Source organism: Indicator indicator, chromosome 9 (genome assembly GCF_027791375.1).
Source record: "Indicator indicator isolate 239-I01 chromosome 9, UM_Iind_1.1, whole genome shotgun sequence".
In the NCBI taxonomy this organism is placed as follows: Eukaryota; Metazoa; Chordata; class Aves; order Piciformes; family Indicatoridae; genus Indicator; species Indicator indicator.
Genome location: NC_072018.1, coordinates 18364583 through 18392056, shown reverse-complemented (window position 1 = coordinate 18392056; position 27474 = coordinate 18364583). Strand labels below are relative to the sequence as shown.

The 27474-nt window shown below is 36.0% G+C and overlaps 1 protein-coding gene across 2 annotated transcripts in view; it reads left to right on the top strand.

Moving 5' to 3' along the window:
• The first annotated feature begins 3399 nt into the window (after positions 1 to 3399).
• COL21A1 (collagen type XXI alpha 1 chain) overlaps positions 3400 to 27474 on the top strand; it is a 66929-nt gene continuing 42854 nt past the window's right edge. Inside the window, exons 1-11 of one of the 2 annotated variants that reach the window (XM_054383574.1) lie at positions 3400 to 3487; positions 5311 to 5862; positions 9651 to 9819; positions 9952 to 10168; positions 12430 to 12603; positions 13271 to 13348; positions 15660 to 15668; positions 17020 to 17103; positions 19292 to 19354; positions 26463 to 26516; positions 27361 to 27414. In XM_054383574.1, the coding sequence (XP_054239549.1) occupies positions 3400 to 3487; positions 5311 to 5862; positions 9651 to 9819; positions 9952 to 10168; positions 12430 to 12603; positions 13271 to 13348; positions 15660 to 15668; positions 17020 to 17103; positions 19292 to 19354; positions 26463 to 26516; positions 27361 to 27414 (1542 nt within the window). The remainder of the gene's footprint in view (positions 3488 to 5310; positions 5863 to 9650; positions 9820 to 9951; positions 10169 to 12429; positions 12604 to 13270; positions 13349 to 15659; positions 15669 to 17019; positions 17104 to 19291; positions 19355 to 26462; positions 26517 to 27360; positions 27415 to 27474) is intronic. The other variant, XM_054383573.1, reaches the window with a different exon arrangement.

Genomic DNA, 27474 nt, shown 5'->3' with positions numbered 1-27474 from the left:
CTTTGTTGTACCTTCTTTCTCTCCAGCCTGTGGTGAAGATGGAAAATAATACTCTCTTAACTCTGCTTTGGTGGAGAACAGGATCTTACACTACTGCTCTGTGGGTTATGGTTCAAGGACCTGATGCTTAGTAATTGTATTGGATTTGGCTGGGCTGGAGTTAGTTCTGTAAGACAGCAGTGTTTTGTCTTTTGCTAGCAGTACTCCCACAGCACCAAGGCTGTGCTTTTCCAACATTCCTTTCCCAACAGTAGGCTGAGGAATGGCCAAGATCTTGGGAGGGGACACAGCTGGGCCAGCTGACCCAAACTGACCAAAGAGGTATTCCATACCATATAGCGTCAGCTCAGATAGAAAAGCTAAGAGAAAGAAGGAAGTGTGGGGGCATTTGGTGATGGTGTTTTTCCTCTGGTGCAACCACTATGCATATTGAAGCCCTGCTTCCCAGGGAGTGGCCAGACATCATCTGCTGATGGGAAGCAGAGAATAACATCTTTGTTCACTTGCTTCTGCCACACATGGCCTTTGCTTTTGCTTCTATCTTGAGTTGTGGGCCTTCTGTTACATTTTTTCTCTCTCCCCTGTCCATCTCTGAAAGGTAGTGATAGAGCAGCTTTGGTGGATATCTGGCCCTCATCCAGGGCCAAACTACCACAGTAACTCTGCTATGTTTTACCTTTAATTTACTCTGAGATGCACAGAAACTTGTCTGAGTCTTGATGCAAGTCTCAAAGATATTCAGACATATCTGGTGTCCTCTACAATTCCTCATTTCAGGAGCCCAGAGCAGAGGCCTTTACGTAAGCTGTTTGTAATCCCTCTGTGACCGCTTTACCCAAGGGTACTGTTTCCACTCACGTCGAACATCTCTTCTGATATCAAAGTGACATGTAAAAAGCCAAGATGAAAAGCATACAGTGAAGAAGGAAGAATGGCTGTAATGAATCACAGTAAAGGTCCACCTAACTCGGTGTCATGACTTAGTTAATGTCTGATAGGCCTTTATGGCTTTAATTTAAACAGTTCTGTGAAGCTGGCAGTTAGCCAAAGGCTTACTCCTGCCACCCTGTGCATTGCCAGAATTACAAAGCCTCTGGGTCCAATTCACTGTCCCATTTAAAATGAAAATGAAAAAACCATGGGCAATGCCTTGAAAAATACAATAACACAGATGGTATTTCTCCATACTCTTTCAGTCCACAACTCTTCTTGAGCTGGATGCAACATGTGTATGTTTAGTAAATAACCTTCTATGGATTTCTCTTCCATGAGCTTCTATATATTGAACATACATGTTTAGTATAACTGAGAGGTGAGAAAACGTTTTGATAAATGTGTTTTCCTGGTTACATTTGGCAAAACCACAAGCTAATCACAAGAGATAATTTAGATTTTTTTAGTGTTTCTCATTGCTTAGCATATCATATAATATCTCAAGTTGGAAGGGATCTATAAACTTTGTTGAGTCTTGGCTACTGTGTGCAAATGCAGAAGAAACCCCACATTCCTCTGCTTGTGCAGTGCTGGGACAGATTCTCTTAGTGTTTACTTGCACAGTTTGATGCAGCTCCTGCAGCTCCAGCAACAGAAGTTTGTCATGAGGACCCTGACTTTTTGTAGAAGCCAGCACAGTTCTCAAGGGAAGAGAAGAAAGCAGTAAGCACTTCCATGGGCCACCATACAGACAACTTTCTGTCTGTTAAAAGTGCTGGAGATAGAAAGGACATGATCAGCAGTAATGAAATTTTGGCTTTTGGCAGTGTCAGCGGAGAAGATGCTGATCATTGCCTCTCCATGGTAGCAATAAGGCATTTGGACAAGTGCTTTCTGTAAGTAATTTCAAATACACTTCTGTTGCTTATGCTATAGTTACTGTGTTGACAGGATGCAGAAGTTTGGTCTCTGGAGTTGTTGGTTTGGCATCTCTTTTGACTGTTAAAAGTGCAGTGTTGTATCACTATTTTCCTTCAAATATCCCTGGAATCCTCATTGGCTGATTGCTTACATCTTGGGTTTGTCCTTTTAATTTTGGTTTCTATTAATAAGTCCATTTTGGACTACTAAATAGTTGTTTGGATTTATAATGAAGCTCTCAAGTTCAGTTTATCATGTTTTTCAGGATTTGTTGTAAATTAAATACAGAAGGACTCTTGCAAAGGGATGGAAAAATTGATTTCTTGAAGGAATACAATTTGATTCTGCAAATCAAGACAGTCTTGTTTTGCCATATATTCTTTTTAAGAAATAGAAGTTGGAGCGTGATTTTCACCAAAAGAGATCTTGCTCTCATGTAATAGTTTAATGGGACAGTGAAGGCTGTTGTAGCATTCAGTGTTTAAGAATGGAAATTCTTTACTGTGAGAAATGAGACACAGATGATTCCTGCCTTGTAATTCACTCCTGTGATCCCCCACAGTGATGCCTGATAGCTTGTGAAGGTATTCTCATTGTTACTTTTTACTGGTGGAGCAAAAGTGAGTTTGGATATGCCTCTTGAGCAAAGCCAGGGCTGCATGGTAAGCAGGTGTTCTCTCTCTTTGGGTAGGTGAGGCTGAGGCAAGGAAGACCTTGCAAATGTTTCTTCTCTTCTCTTTACCTTTTTTCTTTTGGGACTTCTGTTTTGCAGAGTTTTAAGTCAACCTGGTGAGAGCTGAGCAGCAGCTCACCAGGGGTGGGCCATTAATTTTTGCCTGTTGCTTAAAATATGTACATGAATGAGATGAATGCAAACTAATGACAGGAGGAGAACACAGAAATTGAAAATTCAAAGAACTGCACATTTCTGCTGGATGTATGAGTGCAGCACACCACAGCATATCCCAATGAGTTTTCCCTTCCTTACTTGCTCTCATCTCTTATTTGCAGGACAAGCTGAAAATGCTACTTCCACCTGTAATTTCCCATGGTGAAGTACTAGTATTTCTGTGGAGCACCTCCTTCCCCACAGGGGAACCTTGTAGCCCGCAGCTCTCTGCTTCCCACCCAGCTAGTTCTGAGCATTTCCCTCTTCCCTGTAGTTTCTCTTGTTCCTGCTAATCTGAGGGGTTCATCCCTGAAGGTGTCAGTGGGCAATGTTTATAGAAGGGTGAGCAGAGATGCAAGGAAGTGGTGCAGTTTAAGAATGGAATTAATGACTTCTGCAGCGATTGGTGAAAGGGGAGCTGTGCCAGTGACCATGATCTCAATTTGGGTTTACATGTCTGACTGACACTTTCTGGAACTGTGGTCTATGCCATTACAGGTTGACTGTGTGTCTGGGCTTGAAGGTTTGATTTAAGGTTGTTCCTCATGCACAGGTTTTCAAACACAGACGTTTGAATTTATTTTGTAATATAATAATATCTTGTCTTTTCATTTCTGCCCATCCAGTTTAATCTCAAGACTGAAAATACAACACACATGGCACAAATCATAACATTTTTTCAGATGTTGTTAATTCTGCTACTTCATGATTATGTCTCAGCTGAAGATGAAGAAACAAGAGCAAGTAAGTCTTAAATATTGTACTTCATACAAGGACAATTTCAAAACATGCTTTGAATTTGCAGTATCTGTTTTCAGGTCTACATGTCCACTTCTGTTGATGCCAGATTTTTTTCAATGTAATTTTTCTGATGAAAATCCTCTAATACATGCTAAGTAAATTAAATACCTTATTTCTTCTTTAGGAAGGACATATCTGCATTTCTTTTTGTGTCTTAGTAAAGCCCACATCTTGATTTAAACTTGTGTCTTGAGTATATTTTGATTTCTTCAGAAGTCATATTTTGAATAGCTTCATGTTATTTGAGAAACCAAATACGAAAAATAAAGGTCCTGTGAGAGAAAGCTGAGATAACCCCAGCTCTGGGACAGATGATCTTGCATATTCTTCAAAATTTGCATCTCAATCCCACCAAAGCAAGCTGCATATTCTAAATATGGTTTATGGAAAAGGAAATGTTAAAGCAAGGTAGATTTTAGAAAGACAAAGTGGCAGTATGGGAAGAGTATGGAAAACTCTACTGGTGACCATGATACTGTAAGGATATGTTCTTTTTCTCCAGTTTTGCTCTCAGTCCAGAAATTTTCAGTATTTCACAATAAACTCCATCAAATTCCTTTGGGCCTCTAGAAAGCTGGGCTTGCTTTGAGCAGGGTCCAACGACGTCCAGAGTCCTTTCCAACTAAAATTACTCTGTGATGCATATCCCTGGACCACAGAATGATGCATGCTGCTTGCACCTTGTTCCTTTTCCCACTGTCTTTTATCTTCACCACCATGTGCATTATAAAGCCATCACCCCAGCAGAATAAGGGCACTTACTTTCAAGGAAGTTGAAATCTTGACCAGAAGTGTCCAAAGGCAGATGTCATCACAAGGCAAAGCTCACTCCTCCAGAGCTGGTGTACCTGCAGCATTTCACAAAACAGAATGCACAATAATACACAGCAACCCTCATGACACTGTGCACCATGAGAGAGAAATAGTATCTCCTGGTTTTGGCTGTCTCCTTGGCACCTCGTATGTCAGTTATCTAAGCTCCTTCCACAGTCCATGGAAGGTGAGTCTCACCTCTAGAGTTCCTCCCTCCATCTGACAGTGTGCATATAAGATGAATAGGGCAGTCTAATGCTTCTATCAGTCCATGGCCTGCACTTGGCAGTGTAGTCTAAATGCTCCATTTGTAAGTGACTGTAGCTAGGAGACATGAACCCATGCCTAAGTCGTCATGCTGTTACATTATATTTATTAAATGCTTATGTGATCTTACATGCTGGAGATTGGGCTTGTTTAGCGAGAATTTTCCTCTGCTGAAATTTAAGTATAGTACCAGCAGCATTCGTCTGAGACTTGGGATATTATAATAACTAGTTCTGTAAGTAGGACTGTCAGGAGTCAATTAAATTGTAAAAGGATTTGAGATTACTGCTGAATTCTGGAATATTCAGACTATATACTTCCTCTGCAGTGTGATTGCTTTGCAAATAAAAATGGATTTTTATGTTTATAATTTCTGCAGATGAAGGGATATGGATAAAACCAAAATATATTCTTCTCTGCTTATTTTTCATAGTAATTTCTGGTGATGATATAAAAAAACTAGAATATTGTATGTTTTCAGATGCCAAGTTGGATCTATATGACTTACAAAAACAATCTTGTTTTCTTGGATAAACTCATCTGATTTTTTTGAAAAATTGAATGTATTTGTCAACATAGATTCTAATACAAACAGTAATTGATAGGAAAAGTATTTTCTGTGGAAGAAAGAAGTGAAAGAGTTCATCAAAGTATTCATTGGATACTGTTTTTTTTTTTTTTTTTAGGTTGCAGAACTGCCCCAGCAGATTTGGTTTTTATATTAGATGGCTCTTACAGTGTTGGCCCAGAAAACTTTGAAATAATTAAAAGCTGGCTTGTCAATATTACAAGAAATTTTGACATAGGGCCAAAGTTTATTCAAGTTGGAGTTGTCCAGTACAGTGATTACCCTGTACTTGAAATTCCTCTCGGGACTCATGAATCCACTGAGAACCTCATCAGGGAAATGGAGTCCATACACTACTTGGGAGGCAATACAAGAACAGGAAGAGCTATTCAGTTTGCTTTTGACCATCTTTTTGCAAAATCTTCGAGATTTTTAACAAAAATAGCAGTTGTTCTCACTGATGGAAAGTCCCAAGATGAAGTCAAAGACATAGCAGCAGAAGCAAGGAAAAATAAAATCACTTTGTTTGCTATTGGTGTTGGCTCTGAAATTGAGGAGGTTGAACTTAAAGCTATTGCCAACAAGCCTTCATCAACTTATGTATTTTACGTTGAAGATTATATTGCAATATCAAGAATTAAAGAAGTTATAAAGCAGAAACTTTGTGAAGGTAAGCAATAGATTTTTTTTTTTTACTTGTGCAGAATGTAGTTCTGTACCTGCATTTCTTTATTTCACAAGCAGAATGCATGGTTACTGTAACCTAATGGACTTGATAATTTTTGCTATGATCTTTCATTTTGAGCTCGTTTGTGGAAATCACTCCTTTTCCTAGGTGTGGCTGATACTCAACCACAATCTAGCATTTCTTCTTGACAGTTGGCAGGGTTGTCTTTCTGCAATCAGAACACTAGCATGTCTCGAAAAACCCAGAAGAAATTCCAGGCTAATGCACCTGGAATTGTAACAAGCTGTTACTGTCTTTTTTGAATGGTTTTATAGAAAAAAATCACCAATACTAACACTGTAAAATTAATGATTAACTTTAGAATGCTAGCATCACTACTGCATTGAATTTTTCTGATAACTTTGTAAAACAATGAGTTTCATATATATATATATATGAAAGTGTAAATTGCTTGTAAAATATATCACTCAGAAGGACTTTATTGTACAGTGAATATTTTGTACACGCTTTATTGCTAAGAATTGATGCAAGTCATATTTCAATTGTGCTGTATTTCTGGACTTAAGAATGAAAAATAGTTTTCATTTGCTCTCACTCTGTGGACTTGATTGAAAAAATATAGTGATACTTAGGTTGAGCATAATAGTGTTTATCTCTTGATATGCTTATGAAAACTATAATAATTCTTTGTGACTGATGTAGTGAGATGGTCAGTCCAAAAATTAAATCAGCCGAATTCTTTAGTAAAACTTCATGCAGGGAGAAATTATCCAAAACAAACACCCTGTTTTCTTTAAATAAAGTTTAGAAGCCACATTATATTTCATCAAGGTAGATTTTCTGCTTTCACAATTAACTTGCATCCTTTAAAATTCAGCTGTGATATTTGACATGACTTTTATAGCAGCAGTCTGTGAGTGGTGAAGACCATGTATGCAAAAGTGTTTTTACTATTTTAAGTGACCCTTTGCTTCCACTCTCCTGTGTTGTACTCTTCCCTGGTGTTAGCATTGAGATGCCTCTCTCAGTGATCAGAGACAGTTGACAGCTTCATTTATAACTGCAGTGTCTTTAGCAGGTGAACTGGAAGACTAGTAAACTGGAATTCTATATCTGAGAGGTGGATTATTTTATTCATGTTTTTAAGATTCACTTTGGGAAAGGAAGTTTAATGATGGGAAAGTAACAATGACTTGGTTGCAATCAGCCACATGAAACTGCCTGAAAAGTTTGCAATTCTCGCTTGATTTCTTTGTTTTAATGTCTAAAAAATGTTAGCCTTTACTCCAGGGCATTTTTAACTTTGTTATTATATGAACATCAATAAAGGAGTATAGGGGCAGCATTTCCTTTCTGTAAAAAGGAGTCTGAGGTTTGGTGATTTGTGTAGCAAGCCCTGCTATTACAAATAGCCTTGTGGATGGAAGGCTCTTGTGTGCATTTTGGGAACATTTCTGTTCATTTTGGAGTACAGAAGCATGAAAAACCACTGAATATATCATCCAGAAAGGACAACGTGGGCAAGAAATACTTAATATTAATTCTGGAAGTTGAATGTTCCTGTAGCATTAGTATTCTCTAGCAAAAAATATAGGGAAGATTGACTATCAGGAATGCATTAAAAAAGTACATTTGGAGGATGCTGAGGAAAGTTCCTTTGTATGGTATTTAATATTAGAAAGTTACTTCATGCTTTGGGAAGGAAACATAAAGTATCTGAAAACTATATATAAACACTAAAAGGGAACAAGAATTCAGTATATGCTAGAGGGTTGCTTTGACATGCTATAGATGCAACCCAGTTTCTCATGGAAACCAGCTCTTAGTTTTGCCACTGATTTCTGTATCCTGTACAATGGCTCTGTTAGTTATTGGCATATAGGTGCACGTTACTACTGGGTAGATTCCAATTGGACACAAGAGGAAAGTTTTTCATGGAACAACAGACCATTGGAATAATCTCCCCAGTGAAGCAGTGGATTCCTCAAAACTGGACAGTTAAGAGTCAGCTGGACAGTGATCTGGGCCATCTTGTCTTGACTGTGCTTTTGCCAGGAAAGGTTGGACTGGATGATCTTTGGGGTCCCTTCCAACATGGTATTCTGTGATCCTATGAAAATCATCCTGCCAGAAAATTAGCCAGAAGACCCAAAAGAGGTCTGCCTTACTGGGAATGTTTTAATGTAAATCTTCAAGGTGCCATTGGAAATTAAGAATAGTTTATTGATGTATAATTTTACACATGCTTAATTTGTATTGTATGGGTTTGAAGTTGTTGCTTTTGCATTGATCCAGAATAATGGCCCTCTCACATAAAGTAATCCTATTTCTGCATTTATTTTTTATTTTTACACCAATTTTCTAATACTGTAACTGATAAGAGATTGTTGTGTTAATTTTCATTTCAGTGTATATGGCTATCTGGAATCTCTATTAATGGCAATATAACCATTGTTCAGCTTTGAAATAAATAAGTTTAGAAAATGTCTCCATGGTAACAACATTGAAGAAACCTGAAAAAATGAAGTGTTACTACTCTTACTTAACATCATAAATATGTTGACTTAAATCCTGCATTTGTGTTTTGAGAAAAGTGTGAAGGAAAGTTGCGTTTGACTTTCCTAATACATATTTAATTTGGGGTCAAGTGATGTTTTGCTGTGGGGAGAAAAAGAAAACTAAGGGGAATGTGCATGGCTTCTTGCTGCTGCCCCAAGTACCTGTGGCTTGTCCCCTGAGGATGGATTGTCCTTTCCCACCAGAGATAGTTTGCGGAGATAGTTAGCTGAATTTTTTTAGAGTTTTTATATCCTGCATCCCCAACCAGAACAGGATAGCTTCAGACTGCCCTTGGGCTGGATAGAAAGAGATGCAACATTGCTGATATAAAGAGAAGCCAGTCTAGACCTTTGAGCTGATAATTCTCTGGCACTGAAACACATGTTTTCCGGCCTGTGACTGGTCCAGATGGAGGTGAAAGAAGTCTCCACCCATTCTGTGGAATTTATTCCTAACCTCTTCTCTTTCTGTGAGCTGATGCTTTTCTGAAGAAACAGTGGGAAATCGTGAAAATTTGCTTGTTGTAAATAGTTTATCAAAATTAGAACAAAATAAAAAAGTGTTTGTTTTCGTTGGTTCTAATACAGTGTTGGCTTTAGTATTAAATTCCGCTTGATCTCAATTTTTTGGAGACAGCGTAGGTCCACTGCCTAGTATTATTTTAGTGTAAAGTGATTATATAACGATGTTCAGCTAACTTTAGTTTCCACAGAAATTATATCACACACTATTTTTCCAATGAGAAGAGCTTCAAGCAGATTTCAGTGTAACAGAAAAAATAGGTTGGAGTTAATTTTGAGCAAAAGAAGGTGAAACAAATAATTGTAGGTAATTCTACCTTTGTTCGTTTTCAACCCAGTTTTACAGTTAGTGCACTGTGTAAATTGCATTTAAGATTTTGCAGCCTTTTGAAACCATACAATTTTAGATATTAAATGCAATATTTTCATTAGTCTGATACTGAAATACCTTTTAACTGCAATTAGTGACAATTCAAAATAGTATGTGAATGTAATTACAGTAAAATACGACATCTCAGTATTCTCACTCCATGTCTCTGAGGATTCTATATGCCATTTCTTGTTGTACTTAACTGGCTGTTCTCAATTCTCTTTTATTTATTGAAAGACAGATACAAAAAATTAGCTATAGAGGAGGTTGCTTTTTGAAAGTCTTAAGTCATATTTTGAACTATACTTATTACTTTGCAGAATCTGTTTGTCCAACACGAATTCCAGTGGCAGCTCGAGATGAAAAAGGATTTGACATTCTTCTAGGATTAGGTGTGAAGAAAAAGATTAAGAAGAGAATTCAAATACCAACCACTAATGCAAAAGCTTACGAAATAACCTCACGTGTTGACCTGTCAGAACTAACAAGGTATTTAAATTTATAAATACAGCTCTAAATGTAGTAAAATTTTGGTTGTTTGCTTAAAGTGAAAGAGACTTATTTTAGGATTTATAAAAATATTCAAGTACTGTATTTTTTTTCTTCCCCTTTCTCTCTTAGGAATGTATTTCCAGAAGGTCTACCTCCATCCTATGTGTTTGTTTCCACTCAAAGATTTAAAGTAAAAAAGACATGGGATTTATGGAGAATTCTAAGTCTGGATAAGAGACCACAAATAGCAGTCACTATTAATGGAGAAGAAAAAACATTATCATTCACTACAACAAGTTTAATAAATGGCACACAAGTTATTACTTTCACTGCACCTCTTGTGAAGGTAAGGAGTAAGTCATCATTGTAGTGGAATACTCATTTAAGTACACATTATTCCTCTGCCTGTTATGTTTTTTGAACATGTGTTTTAAGGTATGCATAGTTTGCAAGGCATGCATATTTGGCTGCTTAGGCATTTAAAAATAGATGAGAACTTTATTCATGTTCCTTTACAGTGATCATCACTCTCAATGCTTTGCAAGTGGTTTCTACTCAACAGGTAATTGTGAAGATCACAGAGACTTTTTTTCACACAGCTCTTTGCTAATATATGCTGGAAAGTATTTTCTGACTTTGATATGGAGGCTAGAAAATGTGAATGAAATAGTACATTTCATTCCCTGAAAATGCATGACAGAAGGTACTTTCTTCTCCAGAAGAACATATAGCAGCTTACAAAATCAGAGTTCAATCTAGATTTGTCCAGTTCTCTATTGGATAAATAGTTCCTTCACCTGCTTGTTTTTCTCACTGAAGGGGTTTCCCTCTTTGTGCAAACCAATTTTATTGTCTTTTAGTGTATTGTGAAGTTTCTCTTTCAGTCTTTCTCCAGCAATTCTCATTGAAGTATTCAACTTTCTAAGAAAGACTGTCTTGGTTGCAGGTGAGATAGAGGGATGGAGATTGAATGTCTCTGTTCATGCATCGGTAGCAGTGTAGGAATAAGGCAGACCAGATTCCCATTCCTTCTGCAGCGAGTATTATAAAGTGAATAAAGAGGGATGATTCAGCAAACAAAGAGTGGTAAAGATTTGCTGCTGGAGTGCATCATGGCCAAGTGGGTTCAACTTTTCTGGGAAGTGGTGGCCTGCATTTGAATCCTTAACTGCAAATCAGACTGAAGGAATGTGAAGGAAGAACTCATATCCAAGAGAGGGTCTTAACTACTAAGCTCTTGCTAGGGAGTGGTATTTTATTCTTCTGTTATTGGATGGAGATTTTTACTTTTTCTTTCCAAAGTTTGTTTGCCTTTTAATAATTATTGGTAAGTGAAATAATTGTAGGTTGTGTTTTTTTATTTTTTTAAAAAGAGCAGGTTAAACTTGATTTACTGGGAATTGTTAGAAAATTCAAGTCAATTTGGAAAGAATTGTTTCTGGCAGCTACAGCGACAGATCAGCCTTATTCCTGTATTATTGTTATGGAGAAGAATTCTATGCCCTTTTAAGAGCTCTATGTCTCTAAACACACCATAAGTGCTACTATGTTTTTAATGACCCTTTAGATTTAATAAACATTGGTAATAATTTATCACTTTTACTCAGGAAAATAAATGTTATATATGCTCATCTGTTTTTTTTATTTTGTCTTCTGAGAGCCATTCTAAATAAATGAAACCCTAACTTACAAATGAAAATAAAATAGACACAAAGGTGTTATCTAAGGGTGTATACTATTAAGTGAGGTAAGCTTAATTTCTTACAATTTGTTACAAAAGGTTAGAAATTTGTTACAAAAGGTAACAAAGTTCTATAGCATAATGAAAGGTGTATATTTCAGTTTAGTTCTATGTATACTAACCTTGTGTGGGATTCATTTCCATTAAATGTAGCTATATAAAAGTTCAGCATCTAGGCTAAGCTAGGGTAAAGAGCTAGAATGTTGTTGAAATTAATGGGTAGGCTCAAGAAGAAGACATGTTTCCATGTGTTGGATTTAATTTCTACTATAGGTGAGTCTAATACTTATTTAAAGGCTTCTCTCATTATTTGTAGAACTAAGGTATTTGTTTAAACTAGATCTTAAGCTAAAGAAATATGTGGTTTTGTGAGATGATGAATCTAATATTTGGCTTATTCGTTGCAATATTGTGATTCTTTCTGCCAATATCATATAATTTTTTAAGATTTTTTTCTTTATTTCATAAGAGATTGAGTAGAAAATACTTTCAAGTACCAGTTTGTTTTCACTGTGACTTAAAACCTGGGGTCTTTGAGATATTACACCACTGCTGAAAGAAAGGCCTCTGGCTTAATTTTGTAAACACATACACATTTGAACATATTGAAGATTATAGACTGAAAAACCATGTGAGTTATAAAATAATTCTGAAATAGGTATTAATTATTACAAAGAATCATCTGAATTGTAATAATACTTGGCAAATACTTGTTTCCCTGCATGGTTAGTATTTTTTGTATGACTAAACCTGTTACATTGATCATCTCAACCACTGACAGTAATTGAAGTGTTCAAAATGCAGATTTCTTATTTAAATTGAGGACATTTTATTTTAAACTATTCTGTTTTCTTCACTTTTCTTAGACATTGTTTGATGAAGGCTGGCATCAAATTCGTCTCTTAGTAACAGAAGACTTTGTAACATTGTATTTGGATGACCAAGAAATTGAAAGGAAGCCATTACATCCTGTTTTAGGTATTTACATCAGTGGCCTGACCCAAATAGGAAAGTATTCTGGAAAGGAGGAAACTGTACAGGTAAGCATATACTGAAACCACAGTAATTCAGAAATTCTGCTGTAAATTATCCTTGCACTGGCAGCTTCTGTTTTCTTGACCTTACTCTTCTAATTTACACTAGGCTGACATTTAATATATAACATTTTGATAGTGAAGAGGGAATAAAATTCTTTCAAGCATCAGGGATTCTTTCTGATGCTTCACTAAAGCTTGTATCTAGTAGAAACAGGTGAGTGTGAAAACTTCTTCCCAGGGCTGTTAAGGTACAAAGGAAAAGGTTGTTTTGGCCTGTGCTGTTGTAACTTGTTTTCCAATGATACTGGCAGGCAGTGTAATTGCATTCTTGGAATTATTGCCAAAGATTAGGAGCTGTGATTTCTATCATTTTAGAAAAGAAATCTTGGACTGATTCTTTTTCTTTCAATAATTTTGTTACAGAATGTTTATTGGTTGCATGTATTGATCATTGTGACTAGCCAGATTAAAAATGTTTCTACATTTGTAATTTTTTTTTAACTGTAGTGGACATACAGAGCTTTCAGTGTCTTTTACTTTTTAATATATTGTTCTTTTTTTTTTTAAACTTGTGGATGATATAATTTGAGTATAGTTTAACTTAATGTCAGATTATTAACAATGTTAACAATGTCTCTTAAAAAAAAGTCTTTTATGTTTTGAATTATAGTTCGATATACAAAAACTGCGAATCTACTGTGACCCAGAGCAAAATAATCGAGAAACAGTCTGTGAGATCCCAGGATTTGTGAGTAAGATAGATGAACTTTAGAGAACTACTTGGCAGTTTTTACAAATCACTGTTTAAGAAGCCCATTCAATGAACTCTTAAAATAAGTAATACTACATTGATTCAGCTGGTGAAACCAGATGCTTGTTACCTGTACAATATCAAGTGACACACAGAACTTGTCTGTTTTCAGCTTTATTTTTGCACAATTGTGCTGTAGAAATTCTTGTAGTTTAGATATTTGATGGTGGAAATTTGATAGCCGTATAGATGAATTTCAGAATCTTCTATTTCAAATTAGGATTTTAAACATGATAAGTAATATAAAACTACTAGATTACAGAAGTGTAAGCTACTTTAAATATTACTTTTTAACTGATGTGATATACTTCTTGCTACTTGTCAGATGATATAATCTCTTAAGTTTTTGCACATAACCCATAAATCTATGCTTTCAAACGACTTTTTCCTAGTAGAAGTATCTATGGTGATGTCTGTGTTAAATATCTCATTAACTGAAATGTTGCCAAGATTTCATGAAGTATGTTATTGATATTAAAAAACAAAAATCTATTCAGGATTATATGATTCATGTACATTATAAGGAAGCTTATGGAGGATTCTTTGACCATCTCTTTGCCCTGTTGCTTAGAGTTAATTCTGCAATGAAATGTAAATCCTGCACAAACAGATTTAAGAACCATTCATGACGCAGCCAGATTTTCAAAAGCATTCATCTCCCATCTCAAAATATAAGCAAGAGATTTTATATGTACAGTATCCTTCAAAATATCCTCCTTGTTTAGTGTCTAAAACAGAGCTAAAGATAATCAGTGTTTACTGTGCAAACCCATATTCCTGATGTTGTGATTTGGTTTAGTGTTAAGATAATTTTGACAATCAGAGCTTGTGAACCTTCAACATACAGATCTACTAGATTCCCATCGAGTCTATTTATTTGTGGCCAGTGTGTCTGTTGCATTCAGCACCCTTATTAGGGCTTCTTCAAAACTCTCATCTTTCATTTAAACAACCAGTAGGTGTCTGGATTATTAGCTGTTCTGAAATCTGACCATGTGTGTCAAGAAACAAAGGCTTCAGAAACACTTTTGTAAGGCTACCTTTAAATCCTGAAATAGATTGAGTGTTTGGCTATTTAACTGTACCACATACATTTTTGTTCTTTGCAAAATATAAGTAGGATATAAAAATTAAACAAATTAAAAGGAAATTTGTATAAAGAAAGCAAATGCCAAGTCCATCATACATTGCATTCTCTCTGATTTGGCAAGAAGTCCAAGCAAAGAGATTTCTTTTTGCCAGTTTTTATAGAATGGCTTAGGTTGGAAGAGACCTTAGAGATTGTCTACTCCCATCTCCCCACTATAGGAAAGGATGCCTCTCAGCTAGACTTGTCTGCTCAAGGCCTTGTTTTACTTGCAGTTGTTGTAAACTAAAGTTGGACTCTACCCATGAAATTCTGGACTCCTTCACAAAATAAAAACTTGGATTAGCTCCAAAAAGGAATGTGTGGTTTGGAATGTGTCAGAGCTCGTGAACTAAGCAGGGGCCATACGTACTAATTTTAGTCTGAATTCATTCCCTTCCTAGCTGCATAGTAATTTTAAGCTCCCTCTATTATCCATGGAAAAAGATAACTAACAGAGATTGACTGAGATGAAAATTGAACACAGATGAAGCTGTCTCTCTTGCATTAGAAAAATCCTGTACACAGTGCAGCTAATGGTGGCTACTAATCCATTAAAACAGACAATTTCATGGCTGATATGTGAAAATCTTTGGGGATAGGTTGTTCTGTGGTGTTGCAGATACTGGAAAACTCCATTCAATGGATAGCTGAGTCTAATGCAGTCAAACATGAAGCAAGGTAAAGCCAGCCTTGCCTCTATATTGCTGTATGTTTTCTCACTGCTGGAAGAGATCAGAAATTTTAGAAATATTTTGGTATATTCTTTGTCCTGAATGACTAAGCTGAGGATTTTTTTGATGACAAGTTAATCCTGGCAGAAGGTTTGATGCAAATCTAAACATTTAGTGTGTAAATATTTACATGGTGAATGACATGGTTTTGTCATTACCTTTTAAAAAATGTTACTGGTAGCTCCTGATCATTCAATGAAATGAACTAAAAATTCCTATACATTGATGACAGCTTCATGTAAGTCTAAGAAAGTCTAAAATTTTGAATGATTTCTTGACAGTTACAGCCTTGAATTCAGGATTGGTTTTGATAGTATTTATTAATTAATGCTTTTTTGCTTATTATGCATATTGCTGTATTCTTAAACTGTGTCTCTTCTTGTTTCAGAATGGAGAGGTAGGCTCAATCCTAAACTGCTCAAACTCAATTTCAGGTAGTATTTGACTTTATATGAACTTATTGCTATTCTAAGGAATACGCTCTTTGTTTTGAAAAGTGGACAGAGGTTTGTTAAGGCTAAAAATGCTGGATTTCCATTAATTGAATTCTAGCAAATAGACAAATTAAGAATCAGTTTCCTAAATAAACCCTGAATAACAGGATAATAATAGCCTTGATTTTTTTTTTTTACCCTGGTTCAATTCAGTTGCTCTCATTTGCAGGGCTGGTAGCTGCTGCATATTGAACAGGAATATACAGAGTCAGGTAGCTGTTACCTGCATTGTACTAATGGAAGTGAGGTGAAGGGGAGCTTGAAGGCTGAATAGGTTCCCTACTGATCCTTGTCACTCCACTCGGTACCATTGCAAAGGAAATGTGGATTTGTCTTTTGATCAATCATTTGACCCTGAAAAAGAATTCCATTCAAAGAACATTGTAAAAAAATTTTCATATTTTAGAAAATATGAGCATTATAGGAAGCATTTTAGATAATAAATACAAAATCTGCTCTTTTAAAAAATATCCATAGCTCTAACTTGATGGTTGAAAAAGAAGCTAACTTCAGCATATAGATTAGTACAGATGCACCTAAATTTTGAGTGCTTGACCTTAGGCAAATGGATTTGATCTAGTAGCTCTCCTCTTCCCTGCCTTGGTAAAACACTGAAATTTCATGTGATCTCAGTGACAAGAAGTAAATACCCATAAAACCAGAAGTCTAGAGGGTGATGTGGTCTGCCAGGGTTTAGTGTTCACATCTGTTTGTATAGGGAACACAGGTTGGAGGAGGTTACCTCTCGTCCTTTGGAGGATGGGCACCATGGGGCCAGGACTTGTAGGAGTTGCTGGTAGCAGCCATGCACCACTTTCCCTTGGGCTTTACATTCTTTTCAGGCTTGCATCATGATATGGTGCCCATCAGTTGTGGCTGTTATGATATACGTAATAGATTCTTTTAATACTTGATCATAGTTCAAATGATGTAAATTAGTTTAGGAGAAGAGTTTTGCATGTTTCCAGATTAGTAATTAATGAACTGTATGACAAAATGTTTGTGGAAAAGCAAATAAAGTGTCAGATATCAGCCTAGTATCAGTACTTAATTTTGTGTTTATTTTTCTTCTGTGTAAAATTATGAATTCACTCCTGCAAGGTAGTTGAAAGGCAGTATTCAGGTAAGCAGAAATTCCAGTTGAAAAAGTAGTGAAAGTCAGGACCTGTGCAACCTAAGAAAACGTATAATGCTATGATATGCTTGTTAAATGCTTTTAGCCTGTGTGTTGATGGCTGGTTTCACTCTTGGTAGTGCATGAATGGTCCTAGTGATGTAGGCTCCACTCCTGCGCCCTGCATTTGCCCACCAGGAAAACAAGGACCTCCAGGCCCTAAAGTAAGTTTCCATTCTGTCTTACTGAGTGTACACAACTTATTTTCCTTTTTTTTTTTTTGCTTTTTTCCAGATCTTATGTTGACTCATAGTCATGCACATCAAAAGAGTAGGGGACATGTTCTCCTAGTCCTTGATTCTAGTGGATGAGTATACTGATTAGGATCCTCAAGGCCAGGTTTAGGTGCTGTATTTTTTAAGGATAATATATATGTAAAATTGTGTTTCCTTGTTATTCTTCAGCAAATTATCTTTTACTATTAATTGAGAATGAAATAATTGGCTAACAAAAGTCTTTTAATGGAGAGTTTTTTTCCTTCTTTGTTAAAAAATATGCTAGGTGCCTGCTGGGAGAATTCCACTGTTCTGATGAACTCCCTTCAGTGTTGGTGAAAGATTAAAAAGAGAATTAAAATGAGAACACAACTAATATGGCAGACTCAAATCTCTAATGCTTTACTTATAGAGGTAGACAAGAAAACCCCAAACTGCTTGTCTTTCATTAAGCAAATAGCTAAAAAACTTTGCTCCAATGTAAGGAGTTAACAGTCTGCTGCAGCTCCCTCGAGTCAAAGGACTTTTTACTACAATAGTAAGGATTTCTAACCAGGAAAATTAAATCTGCAAGATGGAGATCACTGTTATCTTGTGTAACAGATTTTTTTGTGGTCTTTTACCTTTTATTTCTCTTTAGCATATTAGTTAAAAAAAAAAAAAAAGAGAGAAGAAAGTATTTATAAATTTAAAGACAATTTAAGCCTCATCCTGTAAAGTATGAGGGAGTATGAAATGTCAGAATTAGGGTGACCTGTATAATTTTATGCAGATCCCTGCTTCATGCAGAGACATTCAGTTGCATTGTATAATATTTGTTTGGAGACAGCTGAGTAATACGAGTGGCAAGATGGTGCCTAACACAAAAGACTGCAGAAAGAGTGAAAAGGAAGAGAATTTAAAATTGTGTAGGTTATCTTAGAGAATTTCTTAACCTTTTAATACTGGATTTTGGAACCATGTAACTGTAAACTTAATTTTTGTGCTATTAGTAGAGTGCAATAAAATCAATTCAATTAAAAGAATTTGAAAAGACAAGTAACTTATATTTTAACCTTTTTCAAGTTAAAGGTATACAATTTCACAGTTTAAATAATACATTTAAAAGCAGATTAATTTTTGCTCATCTCAAACCTGAACTACTTAACTTGGACAATAATAATTCTAGATAGCCTATTATTAATTTTGTAAATGATGCTTTTATAAATAGATGTTATTCTGTATCCTTTCCCATTTAGTTCAGCACTACATTGCTGTGGTTTACATGTGAAATGATGTTTTTTTTCACAGTCACTTTGAGTGCAGTTTTCCTGTTTTCCTCCTAATGTCCTCCCATGTTTAAAAGAATTTTGCAGTTGTAACTGCCCTGTTCAGGCTGAAAAAAGCAATACCTGCTTAACGCTTTTGTAGAATTAAAATGATTTTATAGATAAATCTGTTTGGAATTTGCTCATCTTAAATCAAGTCTGCTAGTAAAATAAACAGAACTATAAGGCACTACAGGAGTATATGTAGTGAGTAGGGAGTTGCTGCTTGCTCACCATAAACATGAAGCCTGAGGAACCAACTTTTTCTTTAACATGGCCATAAAAGAGGTTACCAAAATAATGCCAAAGGCCTTATAAGAAGAAGTCTAAAAGAATATACAGTTTTAGACAGCAGCAAGTGTGTTGAGAGGACTTTAGTATTTAGCAGGTTTTAATTTTGGTTCCTGCATTTCCATTTTATTTTTTTGCTTTAAGAACTGCACTCAGCTAAAGCAGGTGAGAGTTTTCGTGAGAGTGGAACTGCTAGGTTAAGGGGGTTTTAACAGAGATTTTTTTCATATATTTGAGGAAAAGTATTTTTATCTCTGTTAATTAACATGTTAAAATACTTGGAAGCAATTGAGATAATGGGCCAAACTTGTGCTATAACTGAGCATGGGATCATTTCTCCAAGTCATGCACAAGAAGCTCGTAAGAATTATCCCAGATGAGGGATTACAAGATCAGTTGTTCTTTGATGTAGGAATTAATCCTCAATAGCAGGGCTTGCAGCCACTATTTTGTGGAATGTATTAGGATTAAGGTTGCTCTTTGCTAATTTTAAAACGCTCTTTTATGTATTTTGTGTGTTAACATACGGCTTTCCATAGGGTGACCCTGGGCAGCCCGGGAATCATGGTTATCCTGGTCAGCCTGGTCCAGATGGTAAGCCTGTGAGTACTGAAAACTTAGTCATATAATGTAAGTGCAAAACTAACAGCAGACAAGAGATGTACCTCTGATGCCAGTATTTCAAATTTATATGATTTTTTTTCTTCATTCCTTGAAACCTGTCTATTTTGTTCTGGGTTTGCTTCTCATGTGTAAGATTTGTTTGTTTAATTTCTTTTTAGGCTGCCTCAAGTAGTCCATCAAAATATGTAGATAATCATATACAATGTTAAAAATATAGATATTTTGCTGTTCTAAGCATTGTTGTAAAACATGCATCATAAAAATACCTGTATTTTTCTCTTACCCTAGATTTTACTTTTTAACCTTGCATTCCATTAGTATGGATGATAAAGATTAGAGGAAAGTAGATGAATAACATATGTCCCTAAAAAGAAGAAAGACTGATTTGTTCAAGGCTCATCTGATCTTCATGGTTAACGGGGTTTTTTGGTAATAAAATTGTAATAAAAACAAATACTTACATAAATATAGCCTAAAGTTTCATTTAAAAAATATATTAGGTCTTTGAACCTAATTGGAATTCTCAAAGATACTGACAGCCAAGCTTCTCCACTGACTAAGTTTCTGTTAACAGCCTGCAGTCTGTGCATCACCAGTATGGTGTGAATGTGCCTCTAGTGTCTTAAGAGAGGGAAGGCCAAAAGCTGGGAGACTTGGCCACCTGTGTTTCTTCTCTAAGAATGTGGTCTCTGATATTGCTTAGTATTCATTAGAAGGTATTTTATTTATAGTTAAAAAAAAAAAAAACAACAAACCAACTAACCAACTGAAAAAAAAAAAGTGAAAGTTAAGGATAAATGACAGGAACATTAAAAATAATTTTCTTCTGAAACAAGTGTAATTTCTCTGCTTGGATAGCAAAAGCGGGAAAATAAGAGTGCACACACAAACCAGAAATTATTAGTTCATTGTAGCTTTTAATTTTTATTGTGAGGGCTATATTTTACAATTGAGTCCTCGGGTTGCAATGTTGTTTTGAAGTCTTTTGGAACAGAAGGTAGGCACCATCTCTGGAAATGGATAGTAACTTGTACATTTTACTGTGGTGTTTCCTTTTGGAAGATGAGTTGGTTTGATAGGAAAAAATTAGGCACTGAAAACAAGAAATGCAATTGCTTCTAAAAATTGAAGATTCCTCACTTTAAATTATGGGGCTTGGTATGCTGAAACCTGGCTGTGGTACCCATGTCTTGTATAGACTGGTACATAAACTGTCTCAGTTAGTTGCTGCATGGGAGAAGGTGTCCATCACAGTTTGACATGTTAACATAAAAAAGATTAACAAAAGTATCCCTAATGATTAGGAGAGAACCAAAAAGCCCTGCTAAAGGAGAAGTTTTACCTTTTTGCTGAGCTGAACCTCATACTTCAGTTGCTTGCAGTTAAATCCTATAGCTTTATTAATGGACTATTTTTTTTGAAACGTCAGCTGTAGGTTTTTGCACATGTTCTTTGTAAGGACATAAATGCTGGACTAATAGGAGGGAGTGTTCGATCATCTGCAGCTCTGGCCAGTATATTATTGTTCCTTATAGTAGATTCTTCAGTGCTTTCTATGCTAGGTTTTAGCTATGAACAAGGGGAGATCTTTCCAATATACTGTGCAGGAGAACAGATACCTCTCTATGCCTTTTTATTTCTGTTTTACTTATTTACTAATATGACTTGCACATTTTCTGTACTGTCAGTGATTTTCCTTATTTGATATAACTTTGCTCATAGGAATCTTTTCAGCTTTTTCACCCAGGGAACTCTGAAAAGCACAATAGGCTTACAAGTAGTTGTGTTAGTGTTGTTTAACCAAGTCACTTTTGCATGCAAAACTTTTCCTGGAAAGTCAGTCTTTTTTGTTCCCAAATACATTTTTGTGTTCTCTAAAGTTATTCCAGTCTGCCTATCTGGTATTCATTTTCTTGTAACAGTGTAACTGGTAAACAAAATATTTCTTCCCCTGAGAAAGATTTTAGGTATGCCTTTATATTACTATGTGTAGCTGATTTTTAAAGTAAAACATCAAAGAAAATTTTGTTTATTGTTTGACTGCTGGTTAGATTGTTGTAATACTTAAATTTAGTTCTAGCCCATAAACATTTAAAACAATTCCCCTGAATATCTTCACTATTACCAGAAAATAATATTTCGCCAGGTGTTACCTAGTAAAATTGTTTATTTTAATATTTGGGTAAGTGCATATAAACATGACTCCTTGTCACTTATTCTTTAATTATTTTTTAATGGTTTTGTTTTTAGTTTCTCTATTTTTCCCTTGAATTCCCACCTTTGTTTATTTTCTATATTCCCATACATATGGAAAAGATAAGCTGAAGTAACCGGAGAAAAGCATAAAAATGAGAAGCATCATATGTAATTAATTTATTTTTTTTCCATTAAAAATGTCATTTGGAAGCAGAAATGATTAAACTGTCTTGTCTTGTCTTGTCAGGAGTAATAACACTGATAAATAAGCACAAGGATAAAAGTATTTGAATCTCAACTGGAACTCATTTTAATAGGCATTATTAATCAGAAAGAAGCAGCTGATGCGGTTGCTGGCCCTGAGAGTGCCCAGCAGCCTGACTTTGTGGTGACAAAGCTGTTTTTTATTCCAAAGGGTGCTTTGTACGTAGTGGGGAGAAACTCAAGGGGAAAAATAAATGAACAGTTTGTGCAGTGATTACTTTTGTTTGATGGAGGTGATAGGTTATTGGTCTACTGAAAGAAATTAAAGAATACATTTATTTGTCAGTTTTGAACTTTAGACCTCATGTCCGGCAAAACTAGACGATTTTTCAGTGTTCCATCTAATTTCATTCATGGAAGTTTGGAACCATCTGCCTCGTCTTGACTGTGTCCACAAACAATAAGCAGTTTAAAAATAATTTGGTGAACCTGACTTTACAGATATACCCAGATACAAAATTCATATCAAAAGCTGCACTTAAGTAATTTCTGATTATGCCAATATTTATTTTTATAAAGCAGTTGAACATTATTTCAGCAATACTTCCTAGAGTTTAATATTTAGTGACCAACTAAAGGCACAATGGCAATGGCCAGCTATTTCAATAGTACTTTTGTAATAAAATAGTACTTTTCAATAAAAGTTTTAAAGTTTCAATAGTACTTTTGTAATAAAATAGTAATTGTAATAAAATAGAGTAATAGTTTCATGTGCGCTTGTGCTTTTGGATGGTTTCCCTGGGGATTTAAGTTGATATAAACTCTTCAGTTTCTTTTCTCAGGAAACTTTCCAGAAACACAGTTGATAATTCAGCTGTAAAATGCTGCTCCCACTTCCAGAAAAGTATATATTCTTCAGTAGCACTGTGACCTTGTTATTCTCAGAGGCAATACGTTTTCTCCATTCTGACTAACACTGTCATGTAATGGCTTCACTGAGACCTACTACATTGGTTACCTTTGTGATCTAATCACAGAATAGTGGGGATTGGAAAGGAACTCTGGAGATCATCTAGTCCAACCCTCCTGCTGAAGCAGGTTCACCTAGAGCAGACTGCACAGGAAATGCTGGGTCTGCCCTTTCTTTTCATGTGTTGGTATGTGTAGGCAGTGAGACTTTCATTCCAGAGACAGTTCTGGTAGCCTGCAGAAACAGATGTCGTAAGAAATCCTTCCACAGGGTTGCATTGTTTAACAGAGGGAGGAAAGCTCCTGAGCTATTTGCTTAAAAAAGTCCCAGAGAAAGGACTAAGGCATGAGCAACAAAAAAGTCCTTCTGGAGAAGACCAGCTGACTGATCCACATGTCCAAAGGGGCAGGAAAAAGATGTGAATGAGTACAGACATAGTGAGGTGTTACAGAAAATTTGTTGGGGTCAAGATGGGAAAAACCTCCTTGAGAAAAGGACAAGGGAGGACCTGAGGCAAAAACATTAGATAATAAACAACTTCTCAGAGAAAGGCTAAAACACTTAATTTAAACACTTCAAATACTGTCTAACATTTCTGTTGCCTGTCAGGATTTTAGTTACGGGTAATGCCAGTGAGGGAGAAAGTCATAGCATGACTGCAAATTTGGTGTAGAATTTCTGTCCTGTAAGATATAATGTATTTAATGAAAACAAGTTTGAGCACTTCTAAGGCTTTAGATAATTGTGCTTTAAGTGTACTAAAGACTGTCTGCAAAAGAATTCCACAAGAGGTCCACAGACCTTTCTCAGTCAGGATGTTTTTCTACCACCGAGCGAAATTTTTCTTTTTCTCTTTAATTTCATTATGCTTAGTTACATCACCCTAAATAGTGCTATTTACTTAGTGTTTGCAGTTCTTAAATATCTTTACGCTGTTAGTGTTGATCCTTGGTTATTTCCTAGCCAAATTCTGCTTTTTTTAACTTCTTCCCTTTTTTCCCAAATAGTCCTGTTGTCATGCCTTTGTTGTTTATGTTGTTCAGTGTTTCCAAAAGCTTTTTGGTAAGGAAGTGTGCAGTGCAGATGTTACTGCCTTTTCAGTACATCCTCTATTTTTATTGTTTTGTATTTGTCTAATGTGATACACCTGTGAATACTGTCTGAATTCTTGTCCTTTAGGCATGCAAGTGCATTGAAGATAAACTTCTGAGGTTTACTTTGTTGTTGCACCTAAAAATTCTTTGGAATTAACACTTGTCGTATGTCCTATTTGCTCAGTTTTTTTCCCTTACAGGTAAACTAAAATTCTTTTTCCAGCAAGGCTCTTAAATCACTGACAATAACAGTATTGCTAACTTGTTGGTGTCCTTTATGTAAGTTCCTTGGCCTAAGAAGTCCATTCAACTTTCCCCCTTAGAATTGTTTGTAAATTATTGCTGTTTTCTTTAAATGCCAAAGTTGCATTTTATCTGTGACTTCTTAAAATATCCAGTCATCTGGTACAAAATCGAACACCTCACTTTCTTGCTGCTTATCACTTTGCCTTTACAGATTTTCAGAAACTGGAGATCTATCAATACGCACATCATCACCCACAACAAATTGAGTGGCAGATTTTGCTTAATCCTCATTTTAGTGGCACTGGTGTAAAATAATGTATGACCATGTAAACCAGGTGCTGTGGAGTAGTGGTGACTGACAACATTGGTAGGTGGGATTCAGTTTAAGACACCTAGCTTTAGTGTTTCATGTGTGCAGAGACACTGGATGGTTCAATTAATGCATTTGTTAGCAGATGCTAACTAAGAGGTATGGGATTCTTGTGCTCTAAGATATTTTCTCTGCTTCAGATGGATGAATGCCTTCCAAGTTTTTTGTACCACTGTCTTCTGACACTCAGTGAGTATCTAGGGAGTGTCAAAAGGCAGGAGCCTGTTTTGGCAGCTGGAATCAAAACTGAGTATATAATTCAGGGTTAGCGGAATACTTTTCACACTATTTGTGTGTCTTCTACAAAGCTCATGAGAGAAGACCAAGTTAAAATTAAAAAAAAAATCTTTTTTTTGGTACCAAATTTAGTGCTTTCACCTTATTTGGCAGTGAACGTGTCTGTGTAAATCGAGAAGGAAAGTTTTGCGTCTCTTCCTTTTACATAAAACGTTAGCTTCAGCACAGCTGTTCTTGGAGCATATGTATGTCCGTCACACAAGTACTCCTACTGCAGGCTTTGATGTTAGGGAAAGGGGACTTGAGCTGGCTTAAGTGCAAAAAAAAATTGTAGGTGTTACATACAGATTCTGTACTGGAAAAGGAATTTCTATGAAAGTCAGTTTTCGTGATTTATAGAAAGCTTTTGTAACTTGTCCAAACAACTGCTGCTTTACTTGTGCCACACAGTGATTCTTATTTTTGTGACTTTTGAATCTTCAGTTCCCGCTCTCCATTAAACAAACACACAGACAATGTGTCTGATTTGCTTCAAAATCATGTTGCAAGATACGGCTTTCTGAAATCTTTTCTGCCATCTTCCATTCATATTGTGAATTTTGAAATTCAGTTCAGCCAGGAAACTGTCCTCCCCTACTTCTTTCCCTGGTCAGAAGAAAAAGGAAGGGAAATTGCATTTCAGAGATAACAAAAAGTGAAACAAAGTTTTATTTATATAGAATTATATCTAGAGGAAGTCAAGCAAACTTTTTGGTGTTTTTTTGTTTGGGTTTGTTTGTTTGGGTTTTTTTGAGGAGAAGTGGAAAGGGTAAACTTTTAAAGGCAGTATTTTTGCTTCATTAATTGTTTCAGTTACCCAGGAGGGAATTTAAGCAATCCGGGAATGCTGCACCATTTACAGTTAAAGCTGATTTTGCTAGAAGTGCCTTGAGCACTGGAAGTGAAATGCCTGCTAAATGATCCATCTATGACAGAGACCTAGAATTCTGTTTACTTGTATACTAAACATTACCAGCTGTCTCTTTGGGCATGTGCTCAAATGGCTTTTGGGAAGAGGGCACAGCAAGTACTTTTGTATCTAACCCAGCAAATAATTTGAGCTGTCTTTGTTATTCCCAGGACACTCTGACTGATTTAAAGAAATCAGGCATTCAAGTTACCTTTCATATATTGGAAAGGTTTTGTTAGCTCTTTTTTACCAGTGTTGAAATCTCCCCGTTAAATTTTGTACTAAGTTTTTAAGACTGAAACTCATTTTAAAATAGGATTATTAGTTCTTATCAAGATCAAAGTCTGGGTATTTGCAACTGGGCAGTCTATTTACTGGGATTTATCAAAATTTAGTTTAGTCTGCCTGTTGAAGTGTCTGAGCCAAATAACCTCAGAGTTTTGTAGGACAATTTCTGTTCTTGTTTATATGTTTTCTCCAAAAAAACAACCAAACAAAAATCTCCCTTTGTAGCTCATTTTGCCGGTTGGAGTAGACAATGTTTGTTGCATTTTCACTTAACAGTTCTAAAAGAATAGATTTTAGCATAGAGCCTGGAGTCTGCAAAAATCAGATGCAGAGAAGAAAGCTTCTGAAAGCTGAAATCTAAATCTCAGGTGTATGTTTGTGACAGCAGTTACTAAAATTTGTGACCTGAACTGACAGGGTTGTGACATCAGTTCTCTAGTAACCAGGAGGACTGTTCTTTACTTAAACAGGTGTTTGGAAATGTGTAACTGTCAATTATAAAAGGCCACAAGTCTTGGCGTCTTTTCTTTAGGGATATCAGGGATCAGCAGGAAGTCCAGGTATCCCAGGATCTCCAGGGATTCAAGTAAGTTTCTGTTTAATTTCTAGAGTTTGAAAATTTGAGACAAATCTCACCCCATTGCTTGTCACTGAAGGTTGAGGTGTGGGGAATGAAAAGAGCTCAAGCATGAAGTCAGGAGCCATCCATGGGTGAATTGCTTTGGAACTCACGTGGCTTTGGGATTTGTAGGTAGGCTGACAACAGATTATAGATCTAATCATTGCTAAGTAAGGCATGAAGGAGTAAAACTCAGCTGGGGCTATAGACATTTTCATCCTGATCCAGAAGCCAAGCAGTATTTCCTTCCATTTTTTTTATGAATCAGTAACAGTGATCTAAGTCTTGTCATGGTGATCACTGAAAAGAACGTTTCAGATAAAGCCCAGGCTGAGGGAGTAGCCCTTACTGGGACAGTTAATGGAAGCTAGTGCTGTATTTTCCTTGTGTCATGATCCTTGTCAGGCTTGATAGTTGGGGACTAATTTAATTTGTTGAATTAAATATCTGACAGCGTGCTGGGACCAAGAGCAAGCCTTCATCATGGCATATGTGAAGGCTGTTTGATGGACATTTGAAAGAAAGGGGACATCTCTGGTTTGGTAGAGTCTGTGTGACTCCTGGGTTAGTCCTTCGTTAGAAGAGAAGAATTGTTTTGATATTCCCCAATCATGTGTTACAATAGCGTGTCATATTTGTACGTGTCTATATGTATAATTTCATGTTTGGCTCTGCTTTAGTATCCAGTTAACAAAATGTGATCGGCCAGTTGATACATCAGTCCCCAGGTCATGCTGTATTACATTTCTATGTTTCCTTTTGTATCAGACTTTGTTAGTATTTGAGGTGGTTTTAATTTTTCCTCTTTTAGGGACCTCGTGGCTTACCAGGAATCAAGGGAGAGCCAGGGAAAGATGGGGCTAAGGTAAGGGAAAAAATGGATAGTAGATAAGAAGATTTTAGTCTTAACATTTATAATTTTTGT